This window comes from Orcinus orca, chromosome 2 (genome assembly GCF_937001465.1).
Source record: "Orcinus orca chromosome 2, mOrcOrc1.1, whole genome shotgun sequence".
Lineage (NCBI taxonomy): Eukaryota > Metazoa > Chordata > Mammalia > Artiodactyla > Delphinidae > Orcinus > Orcinus orca.
Genome location: NC_064560.1, coordinates 20,885,100 through 20,902,565, shown reverse-complemented (window position 1 = coordinate 20,902,565; position 17,466 = coordinate 20,885,100). Strand labels below are relative to the sequence as shown.

General features: G+C 47.6%; 1 protein-coding gene across 11 annotated transcripts in view; it reads left to right on the top strand.

Moving 5' to 3' along the window:
- CELF2 (CUGBP Elav-like family member 2) overlaps positions 1 to 17,466 on the top strand; it is an 830,917-nt gene that overhangs the window by 659,856 nt on the left and 153,595 nt on the right. For 9 of the 11 annotated variants that reach the window (XM_033439192.2, XM_049705739.1, XM_012535222.3 and 6 more), the window contains one exon: positions 2,652 to 2,848. In XM_033439192.2, the coding sequence (XP_033295083.1) occupies positions 2,671 to 2,848 (178 nt within the window). In that variant the 5' untranslated portion in view covers positions 2,652 to 2,670. Of the gene's footprint in view, positions 1 to 2,268; positions 2,495 to 2,651; positions 2,849 to 17,466 lie in introns of those variants that run through there. The other 2 variants (XM_012535221.3, XM_033439193.2) reach the window with 2 other exon arrangements.

The following is a 17,466-nucleotide window of genomic DNA, read 5'->3' as shown; positions in this document are numbered from 1 at the left end:
GAAACAGCTAACACTTACTAGACACTTACCCGGGGCCACGTCCTGTACTAAGCACGTGACTATATGAGGTGGAGTTTGTTACCGTTTTACAGATGCAGAGTCTGAGGCCCAGGGCAGCACAGTTAGGAAGTGGTAGTGCCAGGATTCAGACCCTGAGCCCCAACACTCCTCTGCCTCAGGGTACAAGAGATCTAAAGGCACCTGTGAAGGATGGCTGGCGGGGGGACGGGGATTATAAACACATACCAACATAAAGACCAAAGGGCGTAAACCCTCTTTGCAGCGTCCCTTCCTTTATGCACCTCGGTGAGTGTGTATTTTTTGAGAAAGTAAAAACGGCCCCTCATTTGGAGGCCCATGAATGCTTGCTCTGGATATCCGGACCAGTGTGCTGCTGCCTCACCCCTCAGTTGTCTTAACCGCGCTTTGTGCAGGCGAGATGCAGGAGCCCCATTTCTTGAACTTCCGTTCTCTGTTAGCTGGGACCTGTGGCAACGCCTTCCTCTTTTCGTTCTAGCTGCTTGTCAACAGCGGTAACCACAAGCCTTTCCTGTCCCAGAAATAAGTCTTGCCACACTGTCAGCGAGCTGTGAATGCTACATTCTGTTCTGCGTGGGCCTTTGCCACCTCCGCCCTGCCCGAGCCGGGCTCCACGGGTTAAAGTGTTTATTGAATTCCCAGAGGGCGATTTGAAAAGCAGTAGAGGTGCACAGGAACGAGATTAAATGCTCCGCACTCTAATCTAAGCAGGCATTGCATTACACCTGAGTTGTTGAAGGAAGATTTTGTGCTCAACACTGTATTCGGCAGAACATTTTTTATGACAATAAGGTTGATTAGAGAAAGCTCTGAAAGTGCTTCGAGTTAGTCTGATTGTTTATCTCAAGGATTAAAAAACAGAGTGGTAAATTGGGGGATAAGAAGTAGGAATTGAAGCCAGGACCTAGTGGAGAGTATTCGGCATCATTTTCCCCTCGGGATTAAATTGAATTCAGGACTTCTCCTTTCCATAGGTTTTATTGTTTGTTTGTTTGTTAGCCATCAGTGTCTTCCCCCCCGCCCACCACCACCAAGGGCTCAGGACTAGCCTAGTTTCACAGCAAATTTAAGGTGCTCTGATGGGTTTTGATTGAAATAAGGAAGCCTACTTAAGATCTTTGAAAACCTTCTTACTGTTACCCTGAGACTACAGTGAAGTGACCATTTGCAGTGAAGTTTTAGTCCATGTGGCCCTTTCTTTCTGCCTTCTGGGCTGGAGGCTGGGGGTTGAGGGACAGTCGTGGACAAGGCTCTGTAGGTTCTACGTCTGCCGAGTTTAAGTGCATTTTACCGTATTTTCACAGGCTGGGAGTCAAGAGCACAGTACTGCAGACGAATGCTGCTTAGGGCATTCAGCCTTTCGCTGGGCAGAGTAGGTGGGTTTAGGGTGCATGGGGGGGTATGCGGGGGAGACAGAGGGTATGTGGTTTTGCTTTACTATATACTGCAGCTCAAATGGGGTGGGGGCGGAATCCAAGTAAAACATAAACACTTTCATCATCCTTTTACATGGTGGTGACTGGAATTGCACCTTCTAAACAAGCATTGTCTCTTTCAAAGAAGGGTTTTGGGAAACAGCATTAAGGAGGATTGATATGTAAAAGCTTATGGTCTTGCCCTTTGTATCGGCCCCAAATATTTACTGAAGCTAGGAGAAGAAAAGGCAGACTTTCCTCTTTTCTCTCCCGAACGTATGGTTGTTTAGAGCTCAAGTGCAACATCTGGATGTCAGATATACAGAGAGCAATTTACGGAGTGTGAAAGATTTGAAATATTCAGTGTCCTTTAGCGGGAACTCAACTTTCTGGGACTGCTTTTTTTCTTTTTTCCTCCCGGCACAAAGCAGGCAATTCTGAGATCGCCTTTGCCTCTCTGAATTAAACCCTTTGTGCCCGGGTCCCATAAACAACGTGCTTTTTAAATGGGAGCCCCCCTCCCCGCCCGGGCCCTTTTCTCCAGCGTGGGCAGCCAATCGGCTGCACCCAGCCGCACTGCTGGAGCACTTTCCCTTCCGAGCAGCAACAACATACTAATTTGATGCACACATGGATGCCTCGCGCGCTCTGCAAATTCATCACCAGCATCTTGCATTAGTCATCTGACGGACTGCCGAGTGTTTCATTTTCTTTTCATGTGACTTTATTATTACCACCTCTCTCCTCTCTTCCAAAAACCTCCCCAAAGGGGTGGAAGGGTGGGAAAGCCAGCAGAAATCCAGCCCCGCCTTTCTTTCCACGCAAGAGCCAGTGTGGGGGCTGATAACGCTGTGGATGCTTTGATGGCAGCCTAGCCAAGCGAGACCTGCTCTTAACTTGCAGCTGCCTCCCGAGCCGGGTTTCAAGATGTCCACGCCCCGGGTGACAGCCGGCAGGGCGCCGCCCGGGGTCGGGCGGCGATACTGAACAGCAGCCTGCAGTGAGAGCTCTCGCCGCTGCCGCTGAGGAGCAACCTAATGGTGCCTGTGCTTTGTTTTAGTTCATCACGTTTCCACGACTCATTAGGCACTTTGCCCCGTGCTCCTCTTCCGCCTCCCCGCCCCCACCCCCGATTTTCTGTCTTCCTGTCCCTCACCCTGCAGCCCTAACTCTGGCTCCCGCTTCCCTTTTTGACAGTAACGGCACAGCCAACAAGATGAACGGCGCTTTGGATCACTCAGACCAACCAGACCCAGATGCCATTAAGATGTTTGTCGGACAGATCCCCCGGTCCTGGTCGGAAAAGGAGCTGAAAGAACTTTTTGAGCCTTACGGAGCTGTCTACCAGATCAACGTCCTCCGGGACCGGAGTCAGAACCCTCCCCAGAGTAAAGGTACAGATAGTGGGGCGCGCGCGCGCGGTCAGGGGCGCGCAGGGCGCCTGGGCGTCCCGGGAATCGCGGGAGGGAGGAGGGCGAGGGAGAGCCGCCCGCTACCCCTGTGCCCCGCGGCCAGCCGGCCCCCTCCCCGCGACCCCCCGCCCGCCTGCTTCCCGGACAGGTGCACCAGATGGCCTGGGATGCGGGGAGGTAGAAGCGGAGCGGGGGCGGCGCGGCCGTGCCTCCATCCGGGCGCGTGATTCCTCCCTGAGGTCACTTTCTAGGCAGTGGCTTGCCTCTCTGAGGAACCGAGCTCTTTCTACCCCTACCTTTCTGTTACTGCCCATGTAATTACAGCTGCATTTCACTTTTCCATAGGCTGTGGGGGTCTTGAAGTACCTTATAAACAGTGATAATCACTGGTGTAAGGAATAAAGGGTACACTTTTAGGAGGGACATTAATTCTTGGGGTCTAAATGGAGATCATTAAGTGAAGTGTGCCTTTGGGGGCGGGAAGTAGCACCCTAGTGGCCTGAAATAGTTAGCACACCTTCAAAAATGCCTCTGGTTTACGCCCTTAGCAGTGGTAAGATTCACGTGTACAATCTGGTGGCTGTGACTGCCTCCATTTTAAGAGGAGAGTGATTCTGCAGGGGTGGGTACAGTTATTAAAATAGAGGCCGGAAACCTCTGTCCAGGTTGAAGCTTCTGGGTATTGGAGTCACCCTTTGTAAGCCCTTTGTAGACTTCAGTTAAGATATCTCCTCTGCTGCTACCATTTGGTCTCTGTCCATGTTTTAACCTCGCTTTAGTAATTTTGTTCTTTCTCTGGTCTTGATCTCTTGGATTTCGTACCCAGGGCTCCTCCATCTCTTTGGGGGTCTCACAGTTGCTGTTTCTCTGCCCCTTGGTATTTCTGTCTGGCCTGTTATTTTATTTCTCTGTTGCCTCTCACAAGAGCTCCTGCAAGCTCATTGTTCGGCTTGCACACACACTTCAGTTGAGCATATGAACGTCAGCGCGTACTACTCTCTGAGCCTCTTCTTTACTGTCAAGGTGAAGGGCTAGGACTAGGTCATTGTTAAAACTCTGATGTTCTCTGACTCTGAGAAACGTTGGTCCATTTCTTGTTCCCTGTAGTTACTGAGGTCTGATAGGACTTTTTGGAACCTTTTAAGACATTTTAAAACCCCTAGATCATATCTATTTTGTAAAGGTGAACAGACGTGCCTGTGTTTATAGGACTCTCCTTTTCTATCTCAAAACCTATCATGTAACACCAAGAGTGTTTTCAAAAGAATATATTTAAGAATTTTGTCATCACATACTTGATGGTCCCATAGTTTGAAAAATGGAAAATTAGATATTTAAAAATCAAGAGGATTAAAAACATCACAAATTAGGGCAATGCTGGGACTCTTTATTGATCCTATTCCTTAACTCTTTACCTACGTGCTTCCCAGATGGAGAAGACTAGAATTGGCTTTAATACTTTCACCGTATCCAAAGGCAGGATAATGAATGGGCTGCAGCTCAGGACTTAGCAAGGAAGGGCCTTCCCACCATCTAGAATGGCACCTGCAGAACACTAGGCCGGAGGCAGTAAACCAGTGCTTGAGAGCAGTAACCACAGTTCATCCTTGACTAGGAAAACGTGCCTGCAGATTTCAGTTTATTCAGCATTTTTCAAAATGACTTCCGACATAATGATCAAAGCTCATTTATTGTTCCGATGCCTTGTTACGTGCATTTTAGCTTTTGGTCACACGTGTCCTACTTTAGCCAAAAAGACCTTTCTCTAAGTCAAGTAAATGCTTATGCCTGGCCTAGTTCTTCTACCATTTGCTCTCTTTTCCCCGGTGTTCCCTCTGATCAGTATCTTTACCAGGCCGTATTTGTGACTCTGTATTTTAACTCCGTTCACTAGGTCTTATATCTAACTTCATTTAAACAGTCTGCATCAGCTCAGAGTCTTGGAGGGAAAGGGAGGCCTTGGGAGGGAATTTACTTTTTTGGAGCCCATGCTGCGTACCAGGCTCTATGTTAGGAGCATTGCATAGTTATCTCATTTAATTCTTGCTGGAATTCTAAAAGTAGATGGTATTAGTATCGTTTTGCAGATGAGAAAACTGAGGATCACAGAAAGTTAAGACAGATAGCTCAGTTCACCCAGCTAGTAAGCGGCAGAGTAGAAATTTGAGCCCAGTTCATCTGTCTTCATGGGCTACTCCATCTCGCCTCTCAGGGAGATGAGGCCAAAACCTGCCTTGGTCTGCTTTATTTCAGGGTTGGGTCAGAGGCCTTCTCCTTTCCCTAAGGGTTCCCCAAGTGAAAGGAAGGAATTTCACCCTTCAAGAACAGGGTTGATTTTGCTTCTGTCTTTGTCCTTAGTTTTTATACCCCTGGCTCAAGATTGTACCTCACTCCAACTCATGGTATCATGGGATGGAAGTTACAGATGAAATCATTCAAATCTTACCTTTGGAAATACAGGTCAATTCCCATTACTGTGAACTCCAAGTCTCACATCAAATATTGCTTGAAGTACATGGGCTGTCAGCCAAAGCTTGAAAGGGTTTTTGTTATACAGACATCTCTGTTGTAACGGTGTTTGTTGTCATGGGATTTGAGCTGTATAATGGCATTCCTCTCGGAGGATTACAGCCCTTAGATGCTTACGTGTAGATCAAACACCACCACTTTTCTTTACACCGAGACCTATGTGTACCATACGTTATTCGCCTGTTCATAGATAAGATACGACCCCACGTTTACATTGGTTCTGACTATCAACAGAGTAAAATGATCCTGTTTTCCCAGGGCTGATGTCAGAGCCTCAGAAATTAGAAATTTGGAGACTCTCTCTAAACATGGTTTAAATTATCTAAGGCTTTTAGGATGGTCTTGACTCGTTGCCTTACTGACATCAGCAGTTCCAAGGAAAGAGACAAAATCAGGCTGTTACCTAATCCAGGTGAATTAGGTTTTTCCTGTCACTTTGCATTTGATGTTCTGTTTAACCTTGAGGCATAAAAACTTTGTTCTGTTTTTGAAAGTATCCTTTAAGAGTTAGAGTCTAAGCTATCTGTTTCTTCTCTCACATAAATATGTGTGTTGATCAGGCAGCCTCAGCAGCTCTGGGGAACCTGGCTCAGTAAACCATCCCACCTCCGAGGACCTAGGGAAAGCGTGTTTTAGTTAGTGGTTATTGGTCAAGTCTAGGTAGGAATATATACTAGTTAAGAGCATGGCTTTTGAAGTCAGCAAGCCTTGATTCAATTTCTAGCTGTACCACTTGCTACATGTTGGCCTTGGGCACATTACTTAATCTCCCCTGAAAATGGAGACAGTCCTCATAGGGTTGCTGAGATCGTGAGAACATGTGCTTTGCACAGAACCGGACTGTGGTAGGAGCTCGCCATGGTGGTGGTGGTTATTACAGTTATTATCACTGCCCCCAGGAACTTGAAATCTAATAGGGATAATGAGGTGAATATATACACAGGTAACTATAATATAAAAGAACATGAGATAAGAGTAAGCAAGAAAGAGATGAGCATATTTGAACTCTGGAGGTTCAGGGAAGGAATGAATAACTTGCAACTATGGAGATAGGAAAAAAATGGCATCTTTTCCAAGTCTTGAACAAAAAAAATGATACGATTTCAGTAAGTAAAGACAAGTAGACACACTGGCCTGTTTCTGGCGTGGAGGTGAGAACATGCAGGGCGGGTCCTGGGAGCTCTGAGTTCTCCCAGAGTTCAGAGGAAATGTGAAATACAGGAAATGAAGGAAGTGGGGACGATTAGGAGGCTTAGAAATGAAAACTGGGGCCGGTTCCTAGAAGACTTACTTCTCAGGCTAAAATATTCGAGTTTTATTTCTTAGACAGCAGAGGGTCTGTGAAGGTATTTCAGCAACAGGGAAGGTGGCCAGGAGCCTGGTGTCACATGTCAGGGAATCTGTGGAGCCTGGACAGGACGCTGTCATGGCAACGGAGAGGGAGGAACCAGGTGACACAGACATGACCATGGAGAGAGGAAGGGGACTTAATAACTCCATTGGGGCAGTGACAACTGGGAGCTTTGGGCCTAACTGGGAGGACTGGGGGAGCAGTTAGCAGGTGGGAGTGGACAGGGAGAGGGGTGGTCAGTTCAGTTTTGATCGCTCTGAGTCTGAGGTGCCTCAGAAGAGTCAAGCGGGCTGCAGGCCAAGAAAAGCCATCAGATTTGATGACTGGAGGACCTGGGAGCATTTCAGAAGGATGGGGAAGGTCGGGAGAGGGATTGCGTAGGTTTCTGTGTGGGGCTATGCGTGGATACTGCCCTCTCTGGGAAGTCACAGCATGAAAGGAAAGAGATCTTAGATGCAGCGCTTTTGTTTTTGAGACAAAGGTAAGAAGATGGAGCAAAAAAAGATAGTGCAAGGAAGGTGAAGCTCAGGATCCTTGAAGGGACGAAAGGAGTGGCTGAGGAGCACATGTCAACGGATGGAAAGATTCTTCATTCGAGACAGTGGGGCCTTTAGCAGGAAGTAACACCAGAGTGAGTCTCGGTCTAATGAGGGAGGTAGACACTCGGTCACAGATGCCCTTGGACTTCTCAGGAGGCAGTATGTTTCTGAGAAGTCTGGGTGAAATCAAAGACGTAAGAAAAACGGTGTAAAATGACTGTTTTGGAAAATCCAGTAGGGGGGAGAACAAGGGGATTATTGAACAGGAGGCGGCAGGTACCCCCAGGTCGTGTCGATTTTCAGCGGGCCCTGGCGGTTGTGGTTCTCTGTCCGTCAGCGAGTGAGCAGGGAGTGTCGGGCTGGAGATGCGCAAGAGAAATGTGGCTGAAGAGCAGGAAGGGTATTCAGTGTGTCAGAATGTTCACTGAAGCTGGTGAAGACGGAGGGTAGCTCGGGTCTTCTGGAGAAGGAAGGGTTGGGGGGCTGGAGGTGGTGAACGAGGTACAGTGGAAGGGGTGGCGGGGACGGGGATGGGGTCCAGTGACACCAAACTCAGAACCTCTAGGCAGTAGATAAATTGTGTACCTTGGATCATCACTCTTGAGGTTTCCATTTTAATCAGAATTATACCTCAGGATCCCAGCACCCTGAAGAAACCTACCCTTTCATGAATGCTAGTTATGCTTTTCTGAGTTTGAACACTCAGGTATTATTATTCTGATTTTCCCGGAAGGAACTCTGCGGAGCCTGTGCTGAGTGACCAGCATAGTCATTTGACATTTGAGATGGGAGGTAGAAGCAGACCCTCGACCCTAACCAGTGCCTTGCCCACCCCATTTTTACTGTCTCCCTTGGGTGACTTCTCAGTCAAAAGAGAACTAGGAAGGGGAAGTGGCTTGCGTCGACCAGCGCTCCGCGCCACAGGCCTGAAGAACAGAACTTCCTTTTTTCTTGAAATGTGCTTGGGGGCTGTGGCCTAACTGCCGTGCAGCTGCAGCCCTTCCAGCGCCTCGAGTCCAGAGTGGGTGGAACAAAAATCACATTCACAGCTCCTCGGGGAAGGGTGATTACCTTTAAGTTTCAAAAGAGCAGCTTTTGCCCTTTCAGCTCCCGGTGGGGTAACGCCAGGGACAGCCCTAGACAGCGGTTTGCCTTCAGGTGATTTCATCCTTCCCTCCTCCCTCCACCGATCTTAGGTGATGACAGAATGTGAGTCGCTTCTTTCCTTCTCGGTGCCCTCACTTCAGTCTTTAGGAATTCATTCACAGAAAGCTGAGCTCAACCTCCTCTATTCCCAGTTCAGCACGATGGCAAAGTTGTCCTGGAGGATGAGATGCGACGGCCAGGGGACGAACAGGGGAGGCAAAGAGGAGGAAACGAAGGGCAAAAAGCACCAAAGCTAATTGTCCTTATTTCAGAATCTGACAGGACAGCCCTCTGGGCTCTGGCAGCCTGAGAGCAGGCCCTGGAGTCAGGGGACCGATAGCTGGTGTTTATTATCACAGATGAGTCTGGAGAACCAGCCTCGATCTCTGTGTCTTTGCAGTATCGATAATACCTACCTCCGAACTGTTGTACATGTTCAGTGAAAGGACAAAGCTGGATGCTGCTGGTAGAGTCCAAGGAGAGCTGATAATCTTACAACCTTGATGATTCTTCATAATGTGAAAGGCTTGTAAGAGCACCTTCGACCCTTTTTATTCAAGGAAGGATATCGGGGGCGGGTGTGGGGCTGGGGTGGGTGTGGAGAGAATCTCATTTTTGTGTTTCCTGCCTTTGCTTTCTTCCCTTGAGTAGCAGAAATGTACTTGGAGCCAGTTTATTTCAGCGCTGTCCTCTTGAAATCAGTAATTGAGAAAGAGTTCGGAACGCAGGAAGATGAACCAATTTTACATTTTTAACGCACACAAGTCGGGGATAGGATTTCTGCCCTAAATTTCTTGCAAACTAGGGTGACTGCCCTAGATTGTCTGGGACAGCCCGAGTTATGTTCGTGCTGCCTCAGGGGCCCACAGGAAGGATGCTTTCACCCTGAATTAATTTTTTTAAATTTTTATTTATTTTATTTGTTTATTTTTGGCTGCATTGGGTCTTCATTGCTGCATGCGGGCTTTCTCTAGTTGCGGCGAGTGGGGGCCACTCTTTAGTGCGTGGCGAGGGCTTCTCATCGCGGTGGCTTCTCTTGTTGCGGAACACGGGCTCCAGGCGTGTGGGCTTCAGAAGTTGTGGCTCACGGGCTCCAGAGCACAGGCTCAGCAGTTGGTGGCACACAGCCTTAGTTGCTCCATGGCATGTGGGTTCTTCCCAGACCAGGGCTCAAACCCGTGTCCTCCGCACCGGCAGGCGGACTCCCAACCACTGCACCACAGGGGAAGCCCCTGAATTAATTTTATGTTAACAGAAACCGCTGTGTAACGTACTGTGACATCCTTTTCTCCTTTCATTGTTGGCTGACCGAGATCTCGCAGGATAAACCTAAAATGCCGTCAGAGGCTTTATGCTCATGCAAGCAGGGATCCTTGTCACATCCTTGGGAGAGGTGGGTTCGTCAGTTATGGCATAGGGCTATATTTTTTAAAATTAACAATTCAAGTTTTTGAAATGGAGTTTTAAATTATTTTGGCTTACGCAGGCCACACCCATGGAACTGATTGAGATGAATGAGAGAGAAATGTCAAGTGAGCCTTGATTAAGTTATAGTGAGAAGGAATCCCTTTAAACACCCCATACTCTGTGCTGAGAGATTGGGCTGTGCTTGTCTGGCTCAGCCTGAATTTCTGTTAAAGGGCGGCATCTACCCTAGCAGGTGGTATCTGTCCTGGGTACATTCTGGTCCTTACATCTCTGGAGGGAAAAAAGAAGAAGAAAGGGCAGGAGAGCGATCCAGAGGACACAGAGCAAGCCGGTATCAAAGAAGAAATGAAATTAACCTAAGGTTGCTTCTAGCCATTTTGTTTTCTTCTCCTCTGTCTGGGACGTCAGCTGGTCCCCAATCCTCTTGTCCCCAGTAGATTTGCATTTCTGGAATTAAAGTGGCAAAAGAATAAAGAAAAAAACAGGGTCTGGACAAAAGGAGAATGGGCTTTTGGGGTAGAAACTTGCCATGAACAGTAAATCCAGGGTTTCATGCCTTCTGTCTGTTTGAATCACTCCAACACATATTAGAGGTTGACTGAAAAAGCCAAGTCTAGGTGATATCACAACTCACATTTCCCACGGACGCATTGATAGTTTGCCTGCCTGGAGGTCTTACTTGCCTTTTTATTTGCACCCAATGAGATTTCTCCACATTAGAGATGCTCCACCATCTGTTACGCGGTTGTACCGTTCTGCGTCACCATACTGTGGGTCATTATGAAATGTCTTTGGAAATGAGAAGTCCCGTTTCCTAACCAGAAAGGGAAGTGCTCCCTCTGGGGTAATGCTGCTACTTACTCTGCAGTACGTATGCATTGCCTGGGAGTGGCCTTAGCACGACTCTCTTCTCACTTTCGCTCCAAGGACACCAGATAGTCGGGCCATCAGGTTGAAAGGGTGACTTTCTTCCTTCTTCAACCTTGGCTTCTAATTAAAATTTACAATCAACTATAGTTATGTTATATTTTAGAAGTGTTCAGAAGTGCTAACATTAAAAATATAAATAAAATCATTACATACCTTATGAGCCATTAGCTTCATAGATGATCCATTATCTTTAATAATTCCAACCATGGTAAAACGTGCCATGCGGTTAGCGCAATTAGCTCCCTTTTTTTTAATCTTGTGTTTGTAGATTCTTAAAAGACTGAATTTTCACCTTGGACCTATGGCCCCAAATGCTACCAAGATTTAGGCATGAGATTTTTATTCCTTGTCCAATTTCACTGGTCCTGAAACAGTCCGTGCTCATGTTTTCCTATCTGATATTGGCTAGCCCAAACCTCTTATTGGAACAGCTCTCGCTCCCTTTGGACCTAAGTACGTGTGATGGAAAAAGGAACACGGGGGAAAAAGGCCTGTGTGGAATGATGGATTACGATCGTGTGGATTTCACAAGCTCCCTCTTCACTGCGTCACACAGACAAACACATAGGTAGCAAGCAGAAGAGCAGGTTTGCTATTAATGGAAAAAGGAGTTACTTGTCTGGACAGGGGCAGGTTATAATGGTAAAAACTAATGGGTCCAGGAGAACCGGCATGGCAATTTAAAAGCCACAGAAATTGATATTAGGATCGATATTTTTTCACTCTGTATGTAAATGACTGAGAACGATGTCCCCGATATGGTATCCACGTCCTGCCATTAATTCAGATTAGAGAAACCCAACTGGAGAAATAGACTTCGGGCAGTGATCAGTTGGAAGAATAAAGGAATATAATTTCCCCCTTTCTATTAGAGGATCATAAATTGGAATTAGAGAAAGGAATCGAAGAGAGTGAAAGAATATCCAGCCATCACCCTCTTGAAGTGACCCAGAATCTGATCGTTATAAAACGTTGTAGGGTGTGTTAGACGTTTGTAGGACAAGTTCACAACCTACATGTGGATGGAGACCTGTCTTCAAAATCGTCTTCAGCATCCTCTGTGCTGTTTCATGGTCTCTTGCCAGCCAGGTCTTGTTGCCTTCTTTTCAGTTTTAGGTGAAAAAAAAATGCCCCCCAAACTCCCTTTAGTTTAATGGAAACCACATCACAGATGTAGAGAGAGACCTGATCGTGGGGAGAGGGAGGGGTATAAGAAGCTAAGGCTTCCGACAAGGTAATGGTCAAAAAATGGCCCCCAAATGCTAAACATTCCAAACGCAGGTGCCAGATACCAAGTGTTAAGGAACAGGTAATTCACCACTTTTCACAGAGAACTTTTTCGCTCCTATGTAGGCCACAGTGCCTCATGTGAGGAAATGTTATTGAAGTTCCATCGAGAAGATGGACGCCTTCCAGAGGCAGAGCAGCACGAATCACAAAGGTCCTGGAAGGGGCGCCCATCTGGAAAGGTCCTGGAGGTTAACTTGAAAGACCTGAGAGCGCGGAGTCACAAGAATGGGAAGAGAGAAAGGCTGGAGCCAAACATAAAAAGAGAGATTGTGCTCTCCAAAAGAAAAAAAGTTCGAAGAGAATATGATTGAAGCTTGGAAGATGCTGAAGTGCAGAGTGAGGCTATATATAGATAAGCCCTTTCAATTAATGCTAAACCCCAGGATTCTGGGGCTTAGACTTAAAATGCTGGCACGGCAGGCCAAGTGCAGAGTCGGAGCCAAACTTTTACACAGAAGAGGTGGTGAACTTAGAGAAAAGGATGGAAGTTATGGAGAGGGTGGGGGGCAGCTGCGTACAGCACTCCCCCCCCAGGAGTGGCCCTCAGGCTGGCGCTCCCCTGGGGCTTCATGCCTCCCTCTTTTGTAACGGGGATATTTGGACCTTAGGGTCACCTTGAAAGCCCCAGGTTCCATTTAAAGTGGAATTTAACCTCGAATAGAAAAGATGAAAGACATGGCCCAGAAAACTAGTCACGTGTTTACCAAAGGACCTGTTACATGGCAGTAAATGTTCATCGGCGCCTGCTGTGTGCAAGGCCTTGTGTTTAGCGCTGAGAACATAGAGATGAACAGGCCATGTTCTGGGCACCACAAGGAGAGAAAGCATTGAACGTCGTTAAAGGGAGGATTGCCCAAGTCGTTTAGAAACGTCCAGCCGGCCTGGGGTCGTCGGTGTCCACATGGTGTGCGTGCGCGTTGTCTCTTTCGGAGCAGACGCCCAGGAGGCCTCGTGAGCAGAGGATCCTGTGCCGTTCGTTTAACAAAAATGAAGTGAGGGCTTCCCTGGTGGCGCAGTGGTTGAGAGTCCGCCTGCCGATGCAGGGGACAGGGGTTCGTGCCCCGGTCCGGGAGGATCCCACATGCCGCGGAGCGGCTGGGCCCGTGAGCCATGGCCGCTGAGCCTGTGCATCCGGAGCCTGTGCTCCGCAACGGGAGAGGCCACAGCAGTGAGAGGCCCGCGTACCTCAAAAAAAAAAAAAAAAAAAAAAGTGAAGTGAGAGTTTTGGGGCACCCCAAGGTCATGCGATGGTGGGAGTCTGAGGGTTTTCCTTTCAGCAGTGCACCTCCCCAGTAGGCCCTTTCCCCTTTCTCTTCAGTTTTAGTCTTCCTTCCTCTTTCTCCCTATAGGGAGTTGAGGGCGAAATTAGCCTAAGTTTTACTCGGTCAGCTTTTCTGAGGGTTCTCTGTTAAATCCAAGGGCATGCAGTTTGCAGCTTCCTGTTGGCATAACTGAGGCAGTGGTCATGCAGCCGCTGGTCCTTACTGTCCCCCTCAGTGTCACACTGTTCGGTGCCAGGTCCTGAAGACACAGCCGGCCCCTACCTGATGGAATTGTTCAGTCCATCTAGTTGACATGAATGAGCGACTGATAGCCTGACCCCTCATGGGAGGTGTGTGTGTACATGTGTCCTGTGTACAACACACACACACACGTATATTTTGAACTTTGTGGTAACTCGAAGTTTGTTTATTTCTTTGAACACCATTTCTTCAGCTGTACGTGTTATTGCCTGTGAGGTAGACTTCTGAGGAATAAATTATTTATAAAATATTGGCTGTAAATCGCCTCGTACAGTGCCTGGTGTGGGGTGGGGACTGAGTGAAGCATGTAGGTAGTGTATAGTAGGTGTGGGAGAAGACGAAGATGAGAAAAGAGCACAGTAATGGGCTCTTGATTTTGTAAAACCTGTGTATAATAGGAAGGGCTGTTTTAAACCTTCTGATGCTTCTTTCTCAGTGAGTTTGCTAGAAAATATTATACACAATTTACACCTGCATTATGTGGGGGAAAAGAAGGACATGACAGCATGAGACAGGGGATGGGTAGTCAGTAAAAACCAGTGATCTCTGGCAAAGAGGGTAAAATTCGGTAAAACAAATATTTGCAACTCAATCCGATTTTAGAGGGTCTCCTATCGATTCTAAACCTATGTAGTTATTCAGAATTCCGGATCCTAACATGCCCGGTCTTGAGGACAGCAGACCCTTTCAGAATAATTCCATGTGTGACTATCTTGCTTTGGCCCCGATTCCCACAGACGTTCTACAGTAACTGCAGGCCTCACGTCATAACTGCTCAGTACATTGGACTGTGTTTAATATTGTACTAGGCTTTCTGTTTGGGGGTTTTCAGGTTTGGTTCGGTTTTGGCTTTGGCACTCCGACCTTTCCGTATGATTGGTTCAAATTTGACGTTGCATCTAAACTACCATCAATAGGATGTTACTTTTGAGTTATTTTCAAACATTTATCCCAGTGCCTTCACTCTTTTTTACGCAGCCTGTCTTGTTTCCAGCTGCACTCAGTTTTGAAGATGGTTGATTGGCAGTAGAGGGGCATTTTGTGACCAAGAGTGGAATAAAGTTGCCTGATTTTCATGGCAGGAATCTCTAGGCATCCTGGACTAACCATCCTCCAGGAGGTCATTTTCACACAGAGGCTAGTTCTTAACCCACCCCCACCCACTACCCAGAATCACCACTTGTTTCGGAAGCCTGTGTAGGGTAGCTCATTTGCACATGATCCTTAATTACCATTAAGGTGATTATTAGAAGAGTCACCACTTTGAGAAGGAAATAGGTGTATTAGCTAATGTGAGCTTTCATGCACATTAACACCTCTCTCTAAAAAAATTATGTTTCTGGGGCTTCCCTGGTTGCGCAGTGGTTAGAGTCCACCTGCCGATGCAGGAGACACGGGTTCGTGCTCCGGTCCAGGAAGATCCCACATGCCGCGGAGAGGCTAGGCCTGTGAGCCATGGCCGCTGAGCCTGCGCGTCCGGGGCCTGTGCTCCGCAACGGGAGAGGCCACAACAGTTGGAGGCCCGCGTACCGCAAAGAAAAAAAAAAATTATATTCCTAAGGCATCCCTTATGTGGGACCTACATTCTGTTGAGTAGAGAAGTATTGTAGTAATGGGTACCAATGCTGAACAGGTTTTCCTAGCATGTTATATAGTTCGTGCAACCTAATCCAAGATGTTAGGCTCTTATTTTTCACTTTCTGTGTTGCTGCTTCAAGGTTCTCTACATCAGGTCGGTTGATGTTTGTTTAGTTGCGTGTTTGGTTTTTGCCGGTTGGTGTTTGTGTGTATGAATTTTTTGAAAAGAATTCCAGGTTATTAAAGAGAGGATGAGAGCAGAACTGTTCGCATGAGTTATGAAAAAGCATTGCTTAATTTATTCACTCTGCTGCTGTGCCGGGGAAGCACTTCCGTTAGGCTGGGAGGAAACAGACCAACTTCGTTTCGCTCTTGAGACAGAATCAAGTCCCTGAGCGGCAGAACTGCAAGTAGGGCTTTTGTTGCCTTAATCCTCTGACACGTCCATGCGTTGTCCAGGTAGACGGGACCTTTGGAGGGTAAAGGACCATTGATCTCACCCTTTCTTTTAGCATCAGCCACAACTTGTTCGTTTGGGGCGAGAATGCTAGGCAGCCCCAGGAAGCTTGAGGAGGACCGTTCTCAGCATCCTCTGCCCCAGACATAGTCCCTAATTCACACTGTAACCAAAGCTGAGGAGAGAGTATGGCGGGGACTGTCATCTCTGCCAGCCCCTGACTGAAGTCAGCATGTCCTGGGGCTGGTCTTAGAAGACAGCCACCATGTGGCTGCATAAGACAAAACCCAGTTTGGAAAAACGTTGCTTCCCAGTAGGGTAAATGAGACGGCATCTGAGGCATGGGTCGAGGTGTGTAGTGAGGGGCTCGACGGAGCCATAAACACGAATACACCTCTCAGAGCCGCTGCCATCCTCCCTGTCCCCTGTGCCACCCAGGAAGCAACCTGGTTCAGCAGAACAGGAAGATGCAATTCCCATGCCCCGTCCACTCTCCTCTTGGCCGAGAGGCTGCTGAGTGCGATGCTCTCTTTGTGGAGGGACCACCTGTCTAATGGGAACTGGATTGTGACCACCAGTTCATTTGACAGAGGCCGCCACACAGCTGCCAGATGGTGACAGTCCTTAGCTGTTTTGCAAGTCCAATGTGGGTCACGTTCCCCTCTGGAGGTAGACAACGGATGGTTCCCTCCACCCAGCCCACGTGCTTGCAAAAGGCCAGGCTTCCAAGAGCCAAGGCTTTGCATCTCCTTGAAGGTAGAAAAAGACTTAAGGAAATGTAATGAATAAAGACACATTTTTTTAATCGGCTTGCTGGGTTTTCCTCTCTTCCTAATTGTTCTCTGATCTGTACTTAGGAGCACGGTGTTGAAGTGGGACATGTCAGGCTTTTACGCCACAGATTCAAACTCCCAGGCAAATAAAATTGTGACAGCTTGAGAGGCAGGGAAGAGTCTCCGGCCACTGGCAGAGTTTGATTATCCGACCTGGACTCGGGAGTAGTCGGGGGGCCTGCATGTAGCTTCAGGATGCCCTGCCGGGACGGCTCAGCAGCTAGGAGGGGGACCTGCCTCTCTGTGGCCTTGTCTTCACCTGCTGCATCAGCTGAAGAGCCGCACGAGGACCTGTACAACTACTGGTCAGACGGCCCTAGCAACACAAAATTCTGTGTCGACACATAGCCCATCACGTGTTTGCGATGAAAACGCTATATTTTTAGAACACTTCAAAGTGAGGAAACCGTTAAAGCCCTATCACATCCTCCCCTTGCCCTCCGGCCACTTCCTCTGCACCCCCCAGGAAAATCACCCCCATTTTCTAGAAGAGGAGCCAGAGACAGAGATTAAGTGCTACTTTGAGCAAAGTTGATGATGCCAGGGAAAACTGCTGATCTCGTCTTAAAAATCTAACACACGCTTTGGGGTGGTTTTTCTAAGGCTTCTTACTCCTTTTACCTACGCCATGTGGGTTCCATATGACCTTGAATCTAAGCCTTAATATTGCATGTGGAGTTCAAAAGACAACTCGGTCTCCCATTTTCTTTCGTGGCATTTATTCAAATAATAATAGGCACATAATACTGTCTTGTAAAAATCAAAGCTCCAGGCACACTTTGAAAGCCTTTTAGAATTTCTAACACTTATTTTCATAAGTGTCTTTCATGCAACTCGCTGAAACTGCTTCTTAGCAGACTATATCTTTTGTATCTCTGCAATTCCCGTGCCTAGCTCAGTGCCTGGCATGGACTAGGCGATCAAAATTAGCTGTGGATTGGGTAAGTGAAGTATTACCTCCTTGGGGCCCCACGCTGACTTACCCATTTTTACAGA